Raw genomic sequence first — 23,780 nt, forward strand, 5'->3', positions numbered from 1 at the left:
GGGCCAAAGTCATTTTCAGCGACGAATCCAATTTTGAGGTGATAAATCGCAAGTCAAAATTAACCATCAAGAGGCTGGCTGGTAAAAAGTTCAAAGAGCGTTTTTGTGTACCAAGGATACAAGGTGGAGGAGGATCAGTCGGAATATGGGGATGCTTCTCCCATAAAGGAACAGGCTCATACAAGATTTATAACGACAGAATTAAACAATACAACTACAAAGAAACCCTCAAAAGTAAACTTTTGCCAACAGCCAGAGCTTTTTACGGAAGACGACAACAATGGATTTTACAGCAGGCCTTAGAAAAGCTTTGAAAAGAATTTCCTAGAGAATTATGCATCCGACTAGTTGAATCTATGCCTAGACGTGTTCGTGCTTGTGTGAAAGTTCGTGGTGCGCTTATTTTGTTTATAAAACCACTGTTAATAAAATTCAAAACAATTTAAATTATGAATTTTTTTGTTTGCTTTAAATTTTAAAAAAACATAAAGAAAAGTTATATTAAAAATCAACTGATTCTATATTTTACAACCCACTGTATGAGTTCAAAGAAAGTTCAAAATAAATTGTTCTTGTACACAACACTGTCAAGCCTGAAAGAAAACTTAATTAAGTAAAAATTTAAGAACCTGGAGTTCCAACTTATCCATTGCCTGCTCAACTATTAACTAATTTCTGAACATATCCCTCCTATTTATATGTAATTCAAAATTGTTGAAGTACATATAATTTGGAATGTTATGTTTAAAAACTTGTTGTTTCTTATGGTAAAGAAAAATCTTAAAGAAAGATATTATTTATCATCTAATTGTAATCTTCTGATCATTTGCAAGATATTTTAGGGAAACAGATGTCTGGCATGTAAACACACAACACAAAAATGCTTTTGACGCTTTGGAAATGAGAAATTGTTTGCTGCAATATGTAAAGTGTAATAAGGACAATTTGTTTTCCGGATTTCGTTAAGAAAAAGAATTAGAAGTTTCTTTTTATTGAATTTGTACGCAAGTGTGGCTAGCCTCATATAATTGTATTGAAGAAAGATAAATATTACGCAATTATTTAGGTTCTTCAATTTTGCAATAAACTTTAGAGTACGTACGTAAGCTGAAAGGTTTTTATACGTTTATTTCTGTCACACTAAAGATTATATTTAAGAATTAGGTACAGTGCAGCATATGTGAAAATTGTGCTTGTTAACGCATTCCGAAGTATGTTTTGGAAAACAAAAAAGTAGATTGGTTATATATTAAATGGTACTCTATAACAAACTATTATTTACTTGTTCTTATTTGAAATATATTTGATTTTTTGAACAGCCTAAGTATGGTTTTACGAAATATTTTTTGGTTTAACGATTAGTTTCTTAAACGCAAAAGTATTCTTTTACTTTTTGGAGATCTGTTAACGGTATCTTGATGAGATTAGTGTCGAGGATTTAGTTCTTCCAAATTCAACGTTTTTAGTTTTATTAAAAATATTACCAGGTATTGTGTCACCAGGTATTCGGTAGTCTCGGTTAATTGTACCCTATTTACATGATTGATTCTACCCATACTTAGTTTTTAAAGATAATTGTATATGCCCGTCCATTTGAACAGGTTGTTACCGATTTAATATGGTGAGTACTGCTGTAGGCTTATAAGTTTCTACTATATTTATTTACAAAACATAAATTTATACACAATTTACACTCACACTTCGTTCTTCGTTGTTTGTTCTTCATTATTCACTTCTTCACCTTTGGAGCAAACTTCTTCATGCTGTCCTTTACAGAGATTACCATTTGAGCAATCTTAAGCGTAAGGTAAGACCTTGAGTGTGTTACAATTTTTCTTACCTTTAAGAATGCTCTTGTAAAGGTTGGTGATGTTGCAGGAATACAGAGCACTGACCTTCCAATTCGGCGAAGGTAAGGAAAAGTGTCCTTGTGGTCTCTCCACCACTTCAGAGTGTCGGCGCTCTTTGGAAATCGCTTCGGTTTCAAGTAGATCTAAGCTCTTTTTTGAGTGGGCCCTTTTTAACTTTCTCTGCCAGATTTTCCTCCTAAAGGCTAGCATCCATCTCGTTCAATATGCTGCCATACTTTGATTATGGCTGTTCCTCACATAAGAGGCTTTGAAGTGTACCATCCTCACTGTCCCATCCTGTTCGCTGGTTCTACCAGGGGATGAATGTTGACTCATGAGTGTCAATAAGTTCATCAATGAATTCCCTGATGCTTTGTTCCCTGTTAGAAAAAGTAAAACCTTAGTGGATTTGGTTTAGAAAACGCCAACTTAACAGCATTAAGGCAAATTCAGTTATCTGGAAATCGCTTATCTATTAGAGCAAGTAGTAATAGGTAGAACTCTCATATAGGTTAGATCACTGGCTAGGACAATTGTTGTGCCCTTACACGCAACCCTCTGATGTGTGGAAGGATTGTGTCAATAATGGTTTCTTCCTCCCTTATCACTAATCTCTTTTTTAAAGGTTAATCTGCGCTGCAGAGTCTCCATGAAGCCAAATTGTTTCTCTTACAGTGTAAGGCATTGAAGTTCTTTAGAGTCTACCAGTGTTACCAGTACTGGTTTCAACTCGAGGGCCACATCAACCACAGTCTTATGACTATCCCTCCTTGTTTGGCAGAAAATTGGAACTTTTAGATACCAATGTCATAAATATCACAAGGTAGTTTTAGATTAGTGCTGCCCATTGATAACCCATCACTCATGAGCTCAGTTCATTCATTTTTTCAGGGCAGTATTCAGTTTATGGTCGCAACACTGCACGCTGCCTTCGGGGAGATTGAGGAAGTGCTTTGATTCCTTTAGGGCTGCCTGCATGCTTTGTGCCTAATCAATGACACAACCCAGTGGAGAAACCCTTACCATAGAAGGAATTATTTAAACAGGTTTTTCCGAAGCAGCAGCAATCTTTTTAGCAGTGGTCCTCCCATCAAATTTGGCAATCAATATAGTAACATGTCTCACTCTTATTACACTCTCCAGTTCCTAAAGTCAAGAGGGCAGTTGTGAAGGTTGTTGTCTCTACTTCCTTTAGATCCTTATTAAGTATTACAGTTTAAAATATTAAGTAAAACATGTAAAAACTCCTTTGTGTAATGGGTATATTCAAACATAGCATACTGTAACACCCGAAATAAACCCTTTTGATGATCAATTACAAACAAAATCCCTTGAGGTTTTACCCTTACATACTTATTTGGTGGTATTGAATATTAAACTTATTTTTACAAAAGCATGGGAAAAAAGTAATCACTAATTTAGACTTTTGTTTAAATCAATTATGATTAAAATTTCTATTAAAATGGTATGCAGTATCAAACATACAAGTTTTCTATGAAATAAATAATAGCAATAAATATTAGAACTCTTGCACAAATAAAAATTATATATCATTTAATTCACTTGTAAGGTTAATCTAACTCTACAAGCTTTTATTTATAGATAATAAAGAAACCTTTTAATATCCCTTTAAGTAGTATGTTATACCTGTAAATTCTTTATTAAATATCTGATACCCTTAAAAACTCGTTAGTAGACATGGTACTCATTCTAAATGGGCAATTTTTATGCATGCCCTTTGTAATAATATAAAAAAAGGCTTTCCTGTATATTCTTCCATATCTTGTACATTAGAAGAAGCTTGTTCCTTGCATATGTTGAGGAACATTTTACATTCAATCATGAATCACAGAATCTAATCATGTTTTTTTAGTCTTTCTCCTCAACAAGAAAAAAATATTGGTCAGTAGTGATGAAGAACATAGTCACAACCATGTCAAACTCAATTTTTTAATGATTTGGAGAGAATATTTTGCAATGTCCTTGGGTTGGGATTGGGTTCCGAGAAAGGACAGCTGTATGAGTCTCTTCTCTCTGATAATCACCCGCTTTAAGCTCATCAATTATCTCCGAATGCACACCTGTAATGTAAAAAAAGTTCGTATAAATATTATATAAATTATATCAGAATTTAAATAAACTAAAATAAGATAAATCAAATTATTTGATTCAAGTCACATATATTGGTGAGAAATTCCCAGTATATGTTATATAAAACCCAAATATTTCTGACTTCGCCTTAACAATGTAATGTTAAAGTAAAAATATTGACAAGACCGATAATTCTCTTCTCTTTTTTAATATATTTTTATAAAATTAAATTCGACAGTGTAAAATGATATTTAAGCCGGATTAAGTAAAGTTTATAAAATTTCAATAAATGTTTTACTTGAAAAATCTACATCCAAAACGATTATTTGTATAGGTATATATGGTATAATATTTTTATCTGTATTATGAACCTTTCAGGGTTCTAATTTAAGGAAGTTATTTTAAAATAGTCATTTACATATTCCTTTAAATAAGCATATAAAATCTTGAATTCCTCAATAACAATCTCAGTATTAGCATTTATTTTTATACAAAAACCATCTTGCTTAGTTGCTTGAAACTTTCCTAAATATTCAGTTATTGGAAATAAATTATGCTTTCCTTTATCAGAAATACAACGAGCAAGAATATTTAACCTACCCAAGAGTCTGTTGGCATTGTTGCCATCAAGTCCAATGACACAGCAGCCTCTAAAAATTACATAACTTGAGTGAAACCATTGTTCAAAGCCAGGCCATACTTTTAAGAATAGCTTTCCAAGAGTTTTATCTCTTCCAACTAGTGTATGCAACTCAGATTCTGGAACTAAAATTTTCTATAACTGCTTTCCGGATCATCTTCAAGATGCAATACTCTTATGTTAATTATGTTTTTATAATCAGCCATCATAGTATTTGGTTATCCGACTTCAGTATATTTACTGTAATGGTGATCAAGAGAACCAAGTTTTTGTTTTTCTCTAGCATTTGTTTTTATCCTGGTTACGACAAAGCATGACTTGCAATATCGAACGTTGAGTTTGCACACTTTGCATCAAATGCAGCAGAGTACTTGACAATTTAAAGATCAAGTGGATCAATTAATTCCCTAAGATTTTCATTGAGTTTTGATACTCTCTCTGATAAAAAAATCCTTTATTCCATCATCAAAGTCAGCTTGGTTTCTTGTTTTATTAGACAAATTAAAAATATTTTTAGTGACCTTCAATAAAACTTGACCGGAATCCACAGCAAATCTTAAATTGTAGAATGAGGGTCAATATTTTTTTCTGCGTTTATTAGTTTAATAACTTCACCAATATCCTTTACATTAACCAATAATTGATTTATAACTAGCTTCAAAGATTATTTTTATTTGCAGGTAAAATATTTACCCAATACAGCTTTTGAAACCTTCAATTTTTTAAATATATTTCCTTCTATGCTACTTTGAAACTGAAGGCTTTCTAAATATAGACCACAACTAATTGGTTGGAATTTGGGCTAGTACTAGGCATTTAGCAAGCTCCATGGTTGTTTCCGAAAAAACCTAATTTAGGTCAGAATAATCACTTTTTTTACCATGAGTCCAAGCTACTATGGTCAATTGTTTACCATTTTGGTTTTTAAGAAAATTGAAGCAATAGGTAATGACTTGCTAATCCCAATCCATATGCTGTATCAATTAATTTTTTTTCTGTATTTTACATCCCCACTAAGGTGAACAATTCATAAAATAACAACTTCATATTAAAAACATGCTTTTGTTTTTTTCTTATTTCAATTCAGAAGCATTAATGTTAATATATTTTGATATATCTCTAACATCAGACGTTTTTTTGAAAATATGATAACTTATCTAAACAAAAAACAATTCAACTTATATTCAATGGCCTCATAAATAAAAAAGATGATTATGATCCAAATCCATTAGTCACAAATTAACTTTTGTTATTCTTATCCAAACAAAGATTTTATAAAAATTGCTGCAAATAATTTGGGGACGGTTTACTAAGTTTTGATTATATCTATCCCAGATAAACGCTTTCATTTTTTCTTAAGTAACTCTAGTTATTTTATGAAGCTTTGTTGACTTTTTACTAAAAGTTTTAAAACAAAGAGCTCATGGATTTTTTGAGCTGCATTTGAAAACGCTAAAGTAGCTGTGTGTAAAAGAATGTTTAAATACAAAAAAGTGTTAAAGTTTTGTTAAATATAAAAAGTGTCCTTTTAGTAAAATGTTAAAAATTTTTCTTTTGATTTTCTTATTTTCCTATATTTTTTGTAATTCCATTTTTGTTAATGGAATGTATTTATTTTCATATGTTTAACTCAATATGCATAAAATACAATTTGATGAAGGGAGAGATCAAACATGGCGGTTACTCTGAACACTAGTCAAATTTGGCTCAGGTTGCTTGTTAAATATCAATTTCTTGTTGTTAAGATCAATAAACACATACACAGGAAACACATACATGTATGTAATGCAAAGTTAACCTGTGATTGCCTATTTTGTATAAACCTTCAGGTAATATATAAGTAATTTTTATGCATAGATCAATTGATACAGAAAACATTTTATTCAAGATATCTATGTCAAGTTGTGATTTTATGATATTGATATTTTTTATAAGTTACATAGATATTAAATAAATTTGTTGATGCAAAAAAATTATGTGCTAGGATGTTTTGAATCTGTACTTAAAGTAGCAAATTAAGTAACAAAGTTATTTTAAAAAATTTGCTTCATTTGTTTTCAAAGAATTGAAATTTGAATTTGATGTTTGTCCTAAAAAAGTTTTTATGGAGAATTAAATAATAGTGTATAATCAAAAGAATACTGTTAATCTCAAAAGGTAAAACTACAAATAAATTGTATGAAAGAAAATTTACTTATTCAATAATAAAATAAAGTTCAAAAGTTAAATACAGTAGAATAATTTTTCTCTTGATTTGCAAAAAAAATACAGCGAGTTCAAAACATTCATTTGGGTGAAACTATGAGATTGTTGACAAGGGGGACTCCATTAGTATTCAGATTGGAAAGAAGCCAACAACACATCAACGAAAAAAATTGGAAATAAAAAAATCCTGCATACGGTAATTAAAGATCTAGTGTGTGTGAAAGACCTAAAATTACTTTTTTATCACTTTATTGAATAACACCTTGTCACTTTTTTTAAAGAAGTTTAGGATATCATTAGATGTAATTGCTGAGCAATTTTCTAAATCTGTTCATCACAACAAGCTAAATATTTTGAGTAGATTTTTAACTTCTGAGTCAAAATCAAGTTATGGAGACCTTCTGAAAAGAGAGGTATTAAAATACTGAAGCAAATGAATTTAGAGGACATATAAATAATTCATTCATTTCATTGTTCAGTCTATTTATTTGTCCTTAACAATATGCAATTGAAATTTTTAATGTAATTAACTTATCAATCTAAACGTACTACATTTGATTAGTGTGAACAGATCTTGATTATCAATGGGTCAGAAACTAGCGTTAAAGTTAAACTAAACAGAAGAATGATTGTTTCGGACAAGACATCTCTAGATCCCATTTTTATTGCAGTTGTGTCATTAATGATAAATTTGATGGCATCCCACAAATCAAAGTCATTCAGTAGACCATTAAATAAACATTTGTTTTTACCATCTGAAAAATTCTAATATGATATCTTTTTCACAATTTTCGTTTAATTATATCTTGTATATCTTTTCCCTCATCTTTTTTACCATCTAAATGAACTTTATTTTTAGAGCGTTTTTTAAAAGTTTCTCTTATTATGTTTGCTTCACTCCACCTTTGTAAATGGTTGAGTTGGAGTTGTGACTTTATTACCTTCTTTTGATCACTGTTGAAACACAGTTTTAATTTGATGTGCGCTTAGGTTCACATTTTTGACAAGAGAAACAACAGCAATAGTAAGCTTATTACTTCCTTTTTTTCTTATTTCTAATGGGGGACAGCAATCATTATCACTTTTACAGTCTGAAATATTTGCAATTAATTCTGATGGTATATCATCAGTTACTTTATCTTTACCGAGCACATTTTCAGTACTTTTTCTGTATGTTGATGGATGAACTTCTCTAATTTAGTCACATAGCCCACTGCCCATTTCATTCTTATTGTAACTTACTATGCCCCACTTGTAAATTATTGTGCCCCATTGCTTTCTACCTGTAACTTGTAAAAATTTTTATCTTCCATACTTTGCCTATATAGAAGCTGCGGTTAAGTGTATTTAGATCTACTTACATTTCAAAATTACAAAGTAACTTTATAATTGTTTATTTTTTATTTAACCATCACGAGAAAAACATAATGCTTAAATTCTGAACCTAAAAAGGTTTATTTTTACCTTTTTATTTTTTAATAGAAGTTATTGAAAAGTAATGAACCCTGCTAACACAAAACGTTCAAGAAACGTCCGTAGAACGTTAGAATAGGTCGGGCACGTTCTAAGAACGTTCTAAAAACGTTTCCAACGTTCTTCGAACGTACTTGAACGTTTTGTGTTAGCTGGGAAGGTCTTTTATCAGAAATAGTTTTTAGAATACTTAGCTAATTAACTTTTAGAAATAGTTATGCATTTCTATATGATTGCATCTCATGAAAAACCTGGAATCAATCTTTTAGTGGCGAGTTTTAGACCCTTTGGAGCAAATACTATGCTTGGAATGAGTTCAATACGGTTGCTAAAAGAGCTTACCATTCTTCCGTCGGGCAAACCAAGTTTTGGGGAGAATGTGTGCGCGATGGTAAAAAAGGAACAAAAAAAACACAACTTGAAATAAAGAAACGGGATCACAAAGCAGTGCTCGATGGAGTGGACTGGGCAGTTAAGTGGATAAGGAAAAACGGGGACGACTCAAATTTATCAGCGAATACAGTAGCACATTACGCAGTTCCAGAAGGCGTTGAGCAAGAGTATGAGAGCGAATTACGGGAGTGGATAAACCTTGCATAGTTACTGAAATATGATGAACATACGATGGGACCGCCAAATGGCCAGCTACCACTAGTGGCAGTGGTTCAACGCAATAAAAACAAAGTTCGTTCGGTGCTAGACTGGAGAGAAACCAATAGGTTGATCAAAGCGTTCACAAGAGATTCGGACCTCTGTGTTGAAAAGTTGAGGCAGTGGAAACGAATGGGTAACAGTCAAGTAATTATAGGCTTGCGAAAAGCATATCTCCAGCTAAAAGCGGATGATGTTAAAGAGCAAACGGTATTGTTTGACGCGACTTGGCTTTACACTTAATGTTGCAGCAATGATTATGAAATCAGTAGTGAGCGTCATCGTTGAACAAGATGAAAAAGTGAAAAAAGGGACATTGACATACGAAGATGATATTTTTGTTAATGAGAATGTAGTAAACACAGCATTTTCTTGTACATTTCCAAAGCATTAATTCACTACCAACTTAAACTTTTTGAAAGCTTCAATGATAGCAAGAATTTTGGTGTTGGAAGTTTCTTTAGCAAGACATTGTAAAAGATCAAAATTTTTAACAACATCCTGCATTCATTTCCTTTAAACTGTCCGCCATGATTTAGGCTTTGGTAATGTGAGGCATAGCTAGCCACTTTTTAGCATCAGACCACATAGTTTTGAGAATTTTGAATAGTTAATTGTCTGTGCCCAAAAGAAGATGAAACTCCATTAATGGAATGATGTATAGAATCAGTGTATCCTTAGGTCCATTAATAATTAAGTTGTGAACAACATTGCTAAACATTTTTTTCTTGGACAATACTCCATCCGATGGTTTAAAAGACTTGAGATTCTTTTGACTGAGCCAAGTGTGGTTAAACTCCCTCTGCAAGCAAGGTTCTTTGAGTCAATATCACACCAACAACAGCGGTATGCTTGAGTGTGTTTGAAGTCCAAAAATAATGTTGGAAATTTTCATGTTCCATGCAATAATCAACTTCAGAGCATCCGTATTGATGAGTGACCAGACCTTTTGCATGTTAGAATGAGTTTCTGGCAAATCTTCTGAGACTGCAACAAGAATTTCTTTATTCACATCTGTTGCTTTTGCTGCTCTGGAACTCAAAAGTCGCTTTTGAGTAGGTGAGTTCGATGCCTCTTGTTCTACGGAACTCTCAATGACACTAACACAAAACTTGAGGAAACCTTTGCCTCGATAAACGCTAATTTGACAAAGTAGTCACCTGAAATTCCTGCAGATTGAATGACTTGACAAACCAGAACAGACAAATATTTGCAATGAACAACAACATGGTTTGTGTCACAACCATTGGAATCTGTGACTTTTAAGTCTGTAAAAGTAAAAAAGTCCTTCAGTTGTTGACAGCCCATTTGAAAATTGGCATAAAAGTTGGGCTCAATCACCTCCTTGTCTGATGACTGATGGACAGTTTTTACTAATTTTGTGATCTTAATGTTGGAGAGGCCAGTGTTACTTTGTGCATTAATGAGGTCTTGGGTTGTCAACGTTGATGTGGCAGAAAGTAATCTTGCTGCAATCGACCCTATAGAAAATTTGCATTCATTACCTCCAACAAACAAAAATTAAAAAAAGTATAGTTTTATAATTAATTACTAACAAAATTATAATTTTACAATTAATTCTTGCGGAAATTGTACCTGGAGTAACAGGAAGTGGATTACCTCCAGATGCTTTTTCCAAACGAATTGTGCATTTTGGAGATGCTACCTTATTTTCAATGACATTGGATGCGATCTGTTCTTCAGCTTTTGTCATCTAATGAAGTAAAATATTGCATATTTTTCCAGATATTTAACTGAGAATAATCATGTGGTAATCCCTTACCTAATGGGGTGAGGCAGCTACTGAATCTCACAACTGGCATTTGATTAACTTTATTTTCACATGATGTTCTGCTTTTTCTTGAAACCTAAAATGTCCGATTTTGCAAGCCAAGCAGTCACACACGTGACTACGTATTTCAGCTCAGACTCGGATAGTATGAAATCAAACAACTTTGGCAAAACAACATCCTTTTCTTCCTTTTTTCGCCTTAAGGCAGTTCTGTATGTTTTACAAAGACCTTGAGGCACATGAGAGTCACACACATCAAGATTAGTCTGGTAAATCTTGTAAACTCTTTCAGCTTGAATAGCAGTAATCTGTCGGTCACACTTATGGACGCATAACTAGCAGGCACACTTTTGTGCTTTAGACACAAAAGTGTGCCTTTCACTTAGTGCTTTAGACAGTATTTATTAGAAAATAAGTTCTGAACAAACAACTTTTCTAAACTCTTGTTATCCAATAAACTCTAATGTAGTAACTAATTAAATTATGAATTTATCAAAATCATGTTTGAAATATTATCGGTTGGATAGAAAGAACTTGTTCTTCTTTAAATTCAAATTATTGAAGAGTCTTTTCCACCAAGACCTGGAGAAATTCACTAGTCCCCTCCAGTTGTTGCAAACTACAATTCCCATTATGTCTGGACATCCTACAGCTATCAGAGCATCATGGGACTTGTAGTTTTGTAACAACTGGAGGGCTAGAGTTTGATACTTGTGCTCTAGACTGACGGAACATAAAATATTTTAATGAGTAACATCTATAAAATCCATATTAAAATTATGAAACTTTGAAAGATTTTTTTTTAACTGGAGTCGGAGTCGGAACAATTTTTCAGTCCGACTACGACTTCAAGTCCGACTCCAGCCAAAAAAACTACGACTCCGACTCCACGACTCCGACTCCGACTCCACAGCCCTGCTTAAAATACACCAAGTATGTTCAATGTTGATGTTTTTAGTAAAACTATCATTGGGTGAGTAAACTACAAAACTTTCTTTTACATAGATAGCAACACCACCTCCATGTGTTTTAACTGAACGACTTTTTGATCAATTATTATGGATTATTTGATAACCATTTACATGTGTAACTGAGTTTTTATTAAACCAAGTTTCTGTAATCATATAGATATCAGGTTAAAAGGATGGAATATCTAATAGAAACAAGTCAAATTCATCAATATCTATTAGAAACAAGTCAAATTTATTGTTTAATGATGTAGCATTTGTCTATCTACAACTTAGACAATTTTTATTTATATCTATACTATGTTTTTAGGAATTAATTACATCACGAGTCTGAGATTTTTTAACATATTTAGTCAATGAGTTAGTTGCAATTTTTTTTTTATTGAATTTATTATTATACGAAATTGGTTTGAATAAACTGATATTTAAACTCATTGATTGCTAATTTTGTGTACGTTTTAATTTCACTATTTTGTATCTCTAATACCATAATATATCGACGATGCATTAGTAATTGAAGCATTTAGTTCTTTAGTTTGATTTCTTAGTTGATACATATGATACCTTTCTGCTTCAGTCATATCAACGTTAAAATAAATACCATTAATTTTGTCCTTGTTATTGTATGCATTTTTCAACATTTAATTTCTACAGGCTTTACTTTCTAATTCAAGAATTATTGGCGCTGATTTATCTTCTATTTTAGATCTTAAAAGTGTCAATTTTTTATCTTTATATCTTCCTGTAATAATTTTAGACATAATTATGTTTCTTTCATTTTAGCAAAACTTTTTTTTCTCTAAAATAACATCATTATTACATCATTGGTTATTCCATAAATTAGTATGTTATTTTCTTTTTCCATTCGCTATGCTGTTTCATTTGCAATAGTATTGATGATGTTAATTTGCTCTTTAGTCTTCTTAATGTTCTTTCCAGCTACGATGTTCCATGCTTTTTCACTTTCAATAACAACATTATCTAAAGTTTGTACATTTTTGTTCTGTCTTTCTAAAATTTCAAAATGTTCAATTCGATATATTAGGTTTTTAAAGATTTCGTCTTTTTCATCTAGCTTATTTTCTAGAATCTTTACTTTTTTAGTCGAATCTTTTACTGCTGCCATCGCCATGCTCTATTTTCTTGGGCTCTGTTTTCTTGATACAATAATACAAGATTTATATTGGTTTATATTTTTTTACTAAATTACGATCGCCATCTTTGAACTGCGCGTCCGTAATCTTGTGTCCGTAAATGTGAATATTTTTTAAAACTTTCATCAATATTTCATCAAAAAATCTGTAAAAGTGTCTCAACTAGCTTCTAAGGTAGTGGTTTAGTTAAAAGAATGTTTATGGGGCACTAATAGCTCTGTCATACAAGGTTTTATATAGGAAATGGTGCATATGCTGTAAATAGGGCTCAATCAATAGCAACAGTTTTGACCACCTAAAGCAAAAATTTTTGTAAGAACATGAAAATCCTTATTTTATAAAGTTGTTGGTATATTCAGCTAGAGACACCTACATTATGGCCTGGGGACTTGCAATGGACTATAATCGGAAAAGTTTTGCACTAATAGTAAAAAAATCAACAAAAAATCAACATTAAAACTACCATAACTTTTGTTGTACTGCAAGGATTGGGATAAAATTTTACCCATATCTTGGTATTGGCATAGGCTAAATTGCCACCAAATTTTATTGGTTTATGACTAATGGTGTGGATTTTATAGCAGTTCTCCTATGCCAAAATAGAAGGTAAATTTTTTCCATTTTTGTAACTTCAAAGTCCCTTTTTTCCCGCAACCACGTTGCATCTTCAATGGTGACTCTGCCAATTTGGACATGAGCTCCTAATGCCAAAGAGCTCGTATCAACCCATAGTTGACCCTCAGCACTACTCATTTCCCATTCTCCACGAGCAAGGTCATTTTCTTCCACCCACTTAAACACCTCTTCCAGCACATACCTCACCCCCTATTATGGACCTTATCATCCCATCCGTTCGTCACAGAGACTACCTTCCGCTTAATAATGCTGCAAAGAACACGCAACCAACTGTACACCGGCAAGTGACTCACAAACTGCCCTCAAATGGAGAAAACCGTTCTTCTTGAAAATTTCCGCGGAATTTCCACCAGCCGATTGCCTCTCGACCACATTAGTTTTCCGTCAACCTTGTTCACGGCCAATCCGAGGACTCGTGCCCCACTACCATCGGTCCTTTCGCCATCCTTACTTTTTAAACCATATTTGGAGAAATGTTTTCTAACTTATTCCATGTTTACTACATTCTCATTAACAAAAATATCATCTTCGTATGTCAATGTCCCTTTTTTCACTTTTTCATCTTGTTCAACGATGACGCTCACTACTGATTTCATGATCATTGCTGCAACCATTAAGTGTAAAGCCAAGCCGCGTCAAACAATACCGTTTGCTCTTAAACATCACCGTTTGATACGGCTATAGTGTCTCATCCACTTTTAGCTGGAGATATGCTTTTTGCAAGTCAATAATTACTTGACTGTTACCCATTCGTTTCCACTGCCTCAACTTTTCAACACAGAGGTCCGAATCTCTTGTGAACGCTTTGATCAACCTATTGGTTTCTCTCCAGTCTAGCACCGAACGAACTTTGTTTTTATTGCATTGAACCACTGCCACTAGTGGTAGCTGGCCATTTGGCGGTCCCATCGTATGTTCATCATATTTCAGTAACTATGCATGGTTTATCCACTCCCGTAATTCGCTCTCATACTCTTGCTCAACGCCTTCTGGAACTGCGTAATGTGCTACTGTATTCGCTGATAAATTTGAGTCGTCCCCGTTTTTCCTTATCCACTTAACTGCCCAGTCCACTCCATCGAGCACTGCTTTGTGATCCCGTTTCTTTATTTCAAGTTGTGTTTTTTTTGTTCCTTTTTTACCATCGCGCACACATTCTCCCCAAAACTTGGTTTGCCCGACGGAAGAATGGTAAGCTCTTTTAGCAACCGTATTGAACTCATTCCAAGCATAGTATTTGCTCCAAAGGGTCTAAAACTCGCCACTAAAAGATTGATTCCAGGTTTTTCATGAGATGCAATCATATAGAAATGCATAACTATTTCTAAAAGTTAATTAGCTAAGTATTCTAAAAACTAATTCTGATAAAAGATCTTCATTACTTTTCAATAACTTCAATTAAAAAAGCAAAGAAAAATATCGCTTTTTTTCTGCAGACTTTTCTAAAAGATTTCAAAATTTGCACTAGGTGACTCTGGGATGTTTACACTATCACCCCATATAGGTAGCATTCTTGGGTCAGCTAGGTTGGCTATATCGGATTCTATGATAACTGTATTTCTAGGACCACTTGATACTAATTCTCGCATAAATTTAGAGATGTTTTTTCTCTTGTAAACAACGGACTATGCCTCTTTTTCTATTGGACAGGGTTTTTTTTCTCTCCTAATTTTCTTTTCGTTTTCTGACTTGAAAAATAGTTTTGTACATACTATTCATAAGTTTATATAGGATAGACACATAAACTTAAAAAATTACAAAATGTGACTCTAGCCTTTGTTCCTGTCTGGTCTTCAGATACATTAAAATCCAGCTCTCCTACAACATCTTTCAACATCATGCCTTTGAATGGTTAAATTTTTATTTTTTTTTTTTTGCGACCAACGCGCGAGAATGGCTAAGTTAACCCTTTCAAAAATAAATGTAAGAAGTTTCTTCCACTTCGATTTTTGCCACTTTTTTCAGTAAGGTTAGATTGTAAATTTGTCTTTATTCTTAACTCAGCCTAATATAGTGTTCTTTAGAACACTGCACTTTTGTACTACATGTATAATACATTTGTTAGTAGATCGTCATTTAACGAGCTGAATGTTTCGGCGTTTTATCGAAGCAATCATATATCCTTGAAAAAATTCTATTTCGAGTTTTCGAAATTCGAATTTAAAATATGTGATATTAGAGTTTTTTTTAGATATCCAGCGAAATCAATAATTTGTTTTTATTCTAAACCCAAATTAATATTGTTTTCTTTATAGCACCACACTTTTGGACTATTTCTTTGATAGACATCCTCTTCCCCACGTCTTTTAATACCTACTCATTTTCTATTTTATATATCATAAATTTGATTGTAAGTTTACGTTTAAAGAGCGGCATATTCTCGTGTTCGATAGAAACAATCAAATAAACTTACAAAGGAATACTTTTCAGAAATAAGTCTGGGAAAAAAGTTTGAGATATTAAGTATTTGAGATATCAAGATTCTTCTAAATTCTGATCATGCGCGTTAATGTGTTGTGTAACGCAACACATTTACGCTCAAGAACACAGCTTGAGTTCTTGTCGTTATTTAATAAGGCTTGCTGTGTAAATAAAATTAACAAGAAAATATTGTTTAAAGAAAGTTTTCAAATGTAACAATAAAACTGTTACTTTTAAAAACTCTTCTTAATGTTATTTTTTTAAAGGATTAATAAATAAGCTTTTAGAAAGAAAGTAAATAAGAAAATTGAAGAAATTATTTTTTAAGACATTGGTGTTTGAATAACTGCGACTACTTTGAAGTGATTTCCAATAGAAAATCTAGTTAACTACCGTCTGTACTGCATAATAAAAGAAGAAAAGTCTGGGACATCATTATGTCACAATTATCATAGCGTAGCTTTATGCATCATTGTCATAATGCTAGTTTATATTTCTTCTTAGATTATTGCAAGCAATTCCAAGGGATGAGTAACGTAAAGTAAAACTGCTTTTTAGTGCAGTTTTATTAATCAATAAGCTGTTGAAAAAAAAAACAATAACAGGACTATTAACAAAAATATTTACATCTGAATCATACACAAAAAGAAAATAAGAGGTTTTAGGTTTTACTAAGAGAATTCATAGCGGAATTTTAAATAGAAAATTTAATTTGTTCGATATAATATAAACTTATAATATAAACAATAAATAAACTGTAAAAACATAATAAAGATATAATATAAATTATGAAAATAATAAAACATTTTCACATTTACACGTTTAAGGTATAAAAATAGAAAAAGCGGCCATTGTCGTGAAACATTTCATTATTTATTAACTTGGGGGAGGTGAATTTGGGAGAGCGTACTCGGGAGGAGCACCTTTCACTAAATAAAGAACAGTTATGGAAAGTCAAATCCATCGACTTATTTGTAACTTTTTAAAGGGAAAAGATCTCTATACCCAACAAAAAATTTAAAAATGGTCGGTAAAAAACCTTTCTTCAAGATAATGACGTAAAGATGCCCTCAATAGTTAAGAAGAGTAAATAATAAAAAAAGGCCAGTTTTTAAAATCTCTAAGAAAATACAATTAGAAAAAATTACTCACGTGAGTTGGTATCAGTAACACCTAAAATAAAAATTGAAATCGTAATCAATTAAAACACAACATTTTTTTTATCGCTCAACCAATATACTAAACTCTTTAAAGTTAAAAAAGATTGTGAGTGAAAAAACAATCATACCCAGCACCACTAAAAAATGTATTGCGATAAAACAAATGATTTTTGTAATTAAGAAAAAAAATGTAATTTTTCGGAGAAAAAATAATATTTAAAGTGAAATTGCTTAAAAAATGAAGTTTAAAAGCTTGATATTTTGTTGTTGAAATTTTCTAGAAGAATTCATCAAAATTGTATTTCTTAATGAAAGCGTTCAAACTCTAATATCTCTTGAAACGAAAAACTAACCAGAAAATTATAAAACTGCAAAAAAAGTAAAACTACTTTATTTTTAAGTTTTAAAATACAGACAAATTTATTGTAACAGATCATAGAAGTTTCAAAAAAAACCGTATCTTAAAATAATTTAGAACATATTTCAAAATATATTTTTTTACAATATCAACTCTTACCATAATATCTCCCTTTCTTTAAACTTGCTAGCCATTTAGTAATAAGAATTACTAAAATTAAAATTGTAATTCCACTTGCAGTTGTAATTGTAATTGTCAACAATATTTTATAATAAAAAGTTTGCTTTCTTGTATTCTTCGATGTACTTGCCTCATCTGAAAAATTCATGTATGTATAAAAATCTGCTCAAGATATCCAATAGCACAACTACAAATGGTAGTCTTTAAACAATTTTTTTCAAGAAATAAGAGATAAATGAAATAAGAAAAAACCAAGCAAATAAAAAAAGTTTTTGAGGTTTAAAAAATATACTAAATAAAAATATACTAAACATAAAAAGTAAAGAACTCAGTAATATTTTATATCTATTTATTTATAAATACATCAACTTAACTAAGTGAATGAACATGTGCATGTGGTAAATTGTTTGCTTGTTTACACACCATGCGAACCTTAAAGTCTGCACTAACTTTTGGAAATGGTAGGTTATAAAAACAAGTCAGCACAAAATTACTTTCGGCAAATTAATTTATTTCATGCTATTTTTCCATGAACTTTAGATGAGGTACATGTGTGAACCATTGGACTAGATCACAGCCGATTTTGGGCCTAAACCTCTTACATGGCTTCAGGACATACTCCTTGGGCATAGCATTCCACTGCTTAAGAATAGAGCTCTTTAGCGCTGCAAATACTGCTGTGAAGACGCACAGGCCTTTGAATCAACATATGCCCATAAACTGTAGTCAAAGTGTTTTAACCTGGGGAGCTTGGTGGAACTTTCTCCCAAAAATCCGGCATGTTTTTTGTGAGCCTCTCCTGGGTTTTTGTGGCTGTATGGGGAGAGTCCCATCCTGCTGGTACACAATTTGGAATAAGGGTTGAAGTTAGGGGTGATCCATGGCCAGGCATAGTTTTCTAAGATTTAAATGTACACATCTGTATTTATTTATTTTAATCGCCGAATCAATAAAAGCATGAGGTATCTTTACAACATTTTTGATTATATGCCTACTCACAAAGAGTTCCTTGGACATCATCCTCACAGATCGAACTGGATTGAGTCTTAAAGTGCTCTAATAAACCTTGAATTCCTTACAGTATTGTCTTAACACTTCCTAGTTTCCCCTCTATGTCACCAAACATTTTAAATCAACTCAAAGTACCATACACAAGCAAGTCTTACAATAATGTCCTTGGGCGTAGAGATAAAGAGATAAAGGTCAATGACAATCTTATTTTTGGCACTCATCATAATAAAATCAAATTTTTCTTATTATTATTTGTTTATGTTCAAAACAAAGACTCCAAAAGTTTAAATCGTAAAAAAAGTAAAAATACAACCTTATAAAAGTAAAAATACAACCTTTAAAAAGTAAAAATACAACCTTAAACAAAACAAAACACAGTTGAAAAATTCTTTTGACTTTATTAACAAAACAAACTCATGGAATTTAGAAAATAATGAGGTTCAAGTTTCATTTGATGTAGTAAACCTCTATCCATCAATTCCACTTAAAGAAGCTTCTTTGATTCTTTTATATCAATTAAATAAAGATGATTCCTACAAATGTTCTACCAAGCTTACTATATCAGAAACTAAAAAGCTGATACAGCTTTGTTTACATCAGTATTATTTCTTGTGGAAAAAAGAAATTCATGAGTTGGAGAATTCCGGTCCTATTGGTCTTTCGTTCATGTTCATACTGGCGGAATCTTTTTTACAATACCACGAAGAGAATGCTTTTAAAATTGCAAAAAAGTTAAACCTCCTCTTGATTCATAATCTAAGATATGTTGATGATAGTCATGCTAGATTTTAAAAAATTCAAGAAGCAGGGCAATTCCAATTTATTTTGAATAAACAACACCCTGCAATACAATACGCAAATCGAAAGCGAAAATAAATCTATGAAGTTCCTCGATGTAACGGTAATAAATAGGTAAAATATAAAACCAAAGGTAATTATGAGTTTAAAGTTTACAGAAAAGAAGCAATTACGAATATTCAAATTAAACCTCACTCAAATCACGACCCCAAAATTTAAGCTCAATATTTAAAGGTTACGTTCACAGAGCCTACTCCATATGCAGTGATTTTTATTTACAAAATGAGATAACTTTTCTAATTCACATATTCAACGAAAATGAGTACGACAAAAGCTAACTGGTAAATATTGCAAACCAAATTAGTAAAAAACTGTCCATAAAGAAAAGTAAAATTTAATCCGAGTATGACACTCTCCATACACTATCATTACCGTGGATACCATCACTGTCACCATAATTAAGAAAAAATATTTAGAAAAGTTGGATATAGAGGAGTTTTTAAATCTAATCCTAACTTAAGATCACTGCTAACGTGTAAAAATAAATCTAAATTACCACGCAATAGCCAACTTGGAACTTGTTTGGAACTTGTTGAATGTAACTGTTTAAAAAAATACGTTGGAAAAATAAAGTTAAAAAATAGAACTCGAAGTCAGCATCAAAAAAGCTTAAACGTGAGCAAACATCATCAGTCTGCAATAGCCACACATAGTAAGTCATGTTCAGAAAAAATTAATTGGGAGAGAACAAAGACTCTTAAAGAAGAGACAAAAAATTTTGATCGGAAGGTCCCTGAGGCTTTTGAGATAAAGAGGCACCAATGTTCCCCTCTAAATAGCGGTATTAATCTCGATAATGAGCAAATTGTTAAAACTAAATTTTGGACACCATTTTTCACATTTTTACGTAAGGATAAAAATGAAAGAAGCCATTCAACTGCTGACATCAGTTAATTTTAAACCGTTTTTTGTAACTTAAAATAATTTTACGAGCAGATGATACTAGCAACCATAATCCAGTGAAAATTTCTCATAACAAATTAATATCTGTATTTAAAGAATACGTATTATTTGATGTTTTCTTATATATATATATATATATATATATATATATATATATATATATATATATATATATATATATATATATATATATATATATATATATATATATATATATATATATATATATATATATATAAAAGTTTAATCCAATCAAAGAATATGATTTAGATATTAATAGTAAGTGCATCTGCCTTGATAAATCATTATTAATAGCACAATCAGCTCCATCGTTATCATCATCATCATCATTTATTTAACAACAACATTTCTAATTTTAATGAAGGCTTTTAATATGCATTTATTGTCAATAAAACGACTGTAGTTATATTCTCAATAAATGTCTCGACATTATCTAACTAAAAAATAAGATTGCTGTGGCAAAGGTGTAGCTATGATTAGGGAAACACACAGACATAGCCTTGTCAAAACCAATTAACGAAAAAAAAGTTTTTTGTCGCAGTTTGATATTATTTATCTTCTCAATTGCCATTGATGTTAGTATATATTTCGATGAATTAGCCATTTGTTTGCTTAAGCAGAGGCTTAAGCAAACCAATAGCAGGAAACTCCTTACTCTTCCAGGTTTTTTTGCAATCCGCCCTTCCTTTTGCTTCATATTCATGAATAACCTTTATGTATTGTTCATCAGCTGTTTGGCAACATTTCACTGGTCCACTAAATATATATATATATATATATATATATATATATATATATATATATATATATATATATATATATATATATATATATATATATATATATATATTGTGGTTTTTTCTCGCAATCAACAAATCAATAAATAACAATAATCTTCTCTCCTAAAACTCTCTTTTTACAAATTTTCTCCTTCATATATACCCTATGCTTTTCCTAAAATATCCTTCCAAATACCCTCATAAATCACCGCAAACACATATTTACAATTCTTATTGGTAAAAACTAATAAAGCTATTAAATCCCTAACGTCATTAAAATTTAATTAACATTTAACGTTGTAGAACTTTCCGGAATTACACTCCTCCTTGATCCTTATTGAACATACAAATAGCAATCAATTTCGAAGGCATGCGCTGTTCCCAACCACTCCGTCGCAAAAGCATGTCGATTTCTTGGGGTCTATCTTCAGCTTCCACATTTTCCTTGTTCGTCTCTAATACACCTTTAAGAGTATCATTTCGAGGCCTAATTTGTTTCACATGACGTGGAATGCCATTCACTTCTACGATTTGGTTTGACGCATTGCGAGTTATCATAGCTGGTTGCCACTTTGTATGGCACCTCGCATTTGGTGGTTTCAGCCAAACTTTATCGCCAATTCAAAATCTCTTGTCCATGTAATTTCGTGCAGGAAGATTCTCTTTTCCATTTCCTTTAGAATAATATGCGGCTCGCAACTTCCTACCACCAAGGCTCCACCCTTTTCCACTGCCAATATCTGATTGGCTTTTACCACTTCTAAATCCATCATCTTGTCTACCGTTTCCTTTACCATTATCATGACTTCCTCTGCCTCTACCACAGATATTCCCTTCTTTCTTATCTCCAAGAGATACAACTTTTTCACCCAACAGGTTTGGGACTTCTCTCTCCATTTCCATTTGACTCTCCTTCATTTTCATAGCCTCCATATGGTCCAGGATCCATTTTACCATAAAGCGTTTTTTCAGGACCCCATTCATCATTTAGGTTTGCCACTTTAAGAATCAGATCTTTAGTTGGACAAGGAAGAAGATTCAAGTTTGGTCGACGTGAAAGCTCCTCATTTGATTTTAAAAACTCTACCCGGTGAGGCGGTCTTTTATCATGTCGGGGACCACATTTAAAACGACAAAAAATCCTCCTCCGGCATAAGTTCTTTGCAAACAAACAGTTATTTACAATGTGGTTTAAACCTTTGCAGTTGTAACATACTAAAGCAGCTTTTGTAGCATGGCGTCTAGATACAGCTCTAACAGCATCATTGTCAATCACTTTTGCACAGTTCAAAGCAGCTCTCACTCTGGGTAAAATTATATCAATCGGGTCCATTACGGCTCGAAATCTTGATGATAAGACTTCTGGCAAACCCACAACAAACGCCAAACGCACAGACTCCTCTGGTAATTTAGCAAGATAGGCTAATCGTCTAAAATCAGCCAAAAACATTTCTGCTTTTTCTCCGTCACATAATTTTTGTTTTGTAAACAATTCATATGCAGTGTAGGCATCTACAGAAAACGCCGCTAAAAACACACGGTCGACTTCTTCTACATCTTTTTTATCTTTCGCGGTTAAAGCATCGTACACTGCATAAGCAGCTACTCTGAATCGGAAAATCTCTAATTTAAAAAAGTAGTTCGAGCTTTAAGTTCTGAATTTCAGCAATCACTTCCGTTCGTTGAATCTAGACAGCAGCATCTGAAGTGCCATCATACTTTTCAAACATATCAAGTAACCTCATACTTGGTACCATGGCTCAGTTAGCTTGTAGTTTTTTCTCGCAATCAACAAATCAATATATATATATATATATATATATATATATATATATATATATATATATATATATATATATATATATATATATATATATATATATATATATATATATATATATATATATATATATATTTATATATTAGGGTGCATCAAATGCCCCATGTTTTTGTGAACATTTAAAATTTTGACTGTATCTAACTTAATTTTTTTCCAAATATTGTTTTAATCTTTTGTGTGAAATTTCAATTTTCTAAGTCAATGTTTAAGGGGTCCTCCATTGATGCAAAGTTTTGTATATAGATTAACATAGCGAATAATGTATTACGCGACAATTATAACAAGAAAAGCAGCTGGAAAGCATTATATTATTAATTTTTATTAAGTTATTTAGTGCTCACTTATTGTCAGCAAAGTTAAAAATAGAGTAGTAATAGTTTATAGTGCATAGTTAGTTGCTTATTAAATTTTAGCTTGATTTTGTTAAACCTATTTGCCTTTGACGATCATTTTCGATTACTTGCAATTTGTATTGGTACACTGCTTCATTCTAGGCAGCTATTAAAACGTCGCTGCTAAGCTTAATCCCTCTTTCTGCACAGTCATTAATGACATTTATTCCTTGAATATTAGTGATTGAAGCTTGATATGCTCCAGATACAGGCCAGCAAGAAACGTCTTCATTTAAAAAGCTTGGCTGCAGTTTTAGTGCGTAAAACGGACAACATGAATCTAATAGAACAAAATTTGCCAGTTTAGTTGATAATGTGATATCTTTTTTAGAAGGGAACTGTGGCTTTCTAAAACCTGTCTCATATCGTCTTCTTGGGGATGTAACAGGTGCGGCTG

At 32.0% G+C, this 23,780-nt stretch overlaps 1 protein-coding gene across 7 annotated transcripts in view; it reads right to left on the reverse strand.

Moving 5' to 3' along the window:
* Positions 1 to 16,534: 16,534 nt before the first annotated feature.
* Positions 16,535 to 23,780, reverse strand: part of LOC149888111 (uncharacterized) — a 29,099-nt gene continuing 21,853 nt past the window's right edge. For 5 of the 7 annotated variants that reach the window (XM_090088045.1, XM_090088046.1, XM_090088042.1 and 2 more), the window contains 3 exons: positions 17,559 to 17,714; positions 17,034 to 17,054; positions 16,538 to 16,810 (listed from right to left, as the gene is read on the reverse strand). In XM_090088045.1, coding sequence (XP_089944171.1) covers positions 16,758 to 16,810; positions 17,034 to 17,054; positions 17,559 to 17,714 — 230 coding nt within the window. In that variant the 3' untranslated portion in view covers positions 16,538 to 16,757. Of the gene's footprint in view, positions 16,811 to 17,033; positions 17,055 to 17,558; positions 17,715 to 23,780 lie in introns of all 7 variants that reach the window. The other 2 variants (XM_090088040.1, XM_090088041.1) reach the window with 2 other exon arrangements.

The sequence above is a fragment of the Hydra viridissima genome, unplaced genomic scaffold (assembly GCF_058129835.1).
Source record: "Hydra viridissima isolate aposymbiotic clone 2 unplaced genomic scaffold, HvirCarnegie_v1 scaffold_5, whole genome shotgun sequence".
Classification (NCBI taxonomy): Eukaryota; Metazoa; Cnidaria; class Hydrozoa; order Anthoathecata; family Hydridae; genus Hydra; species Hydra viridissima.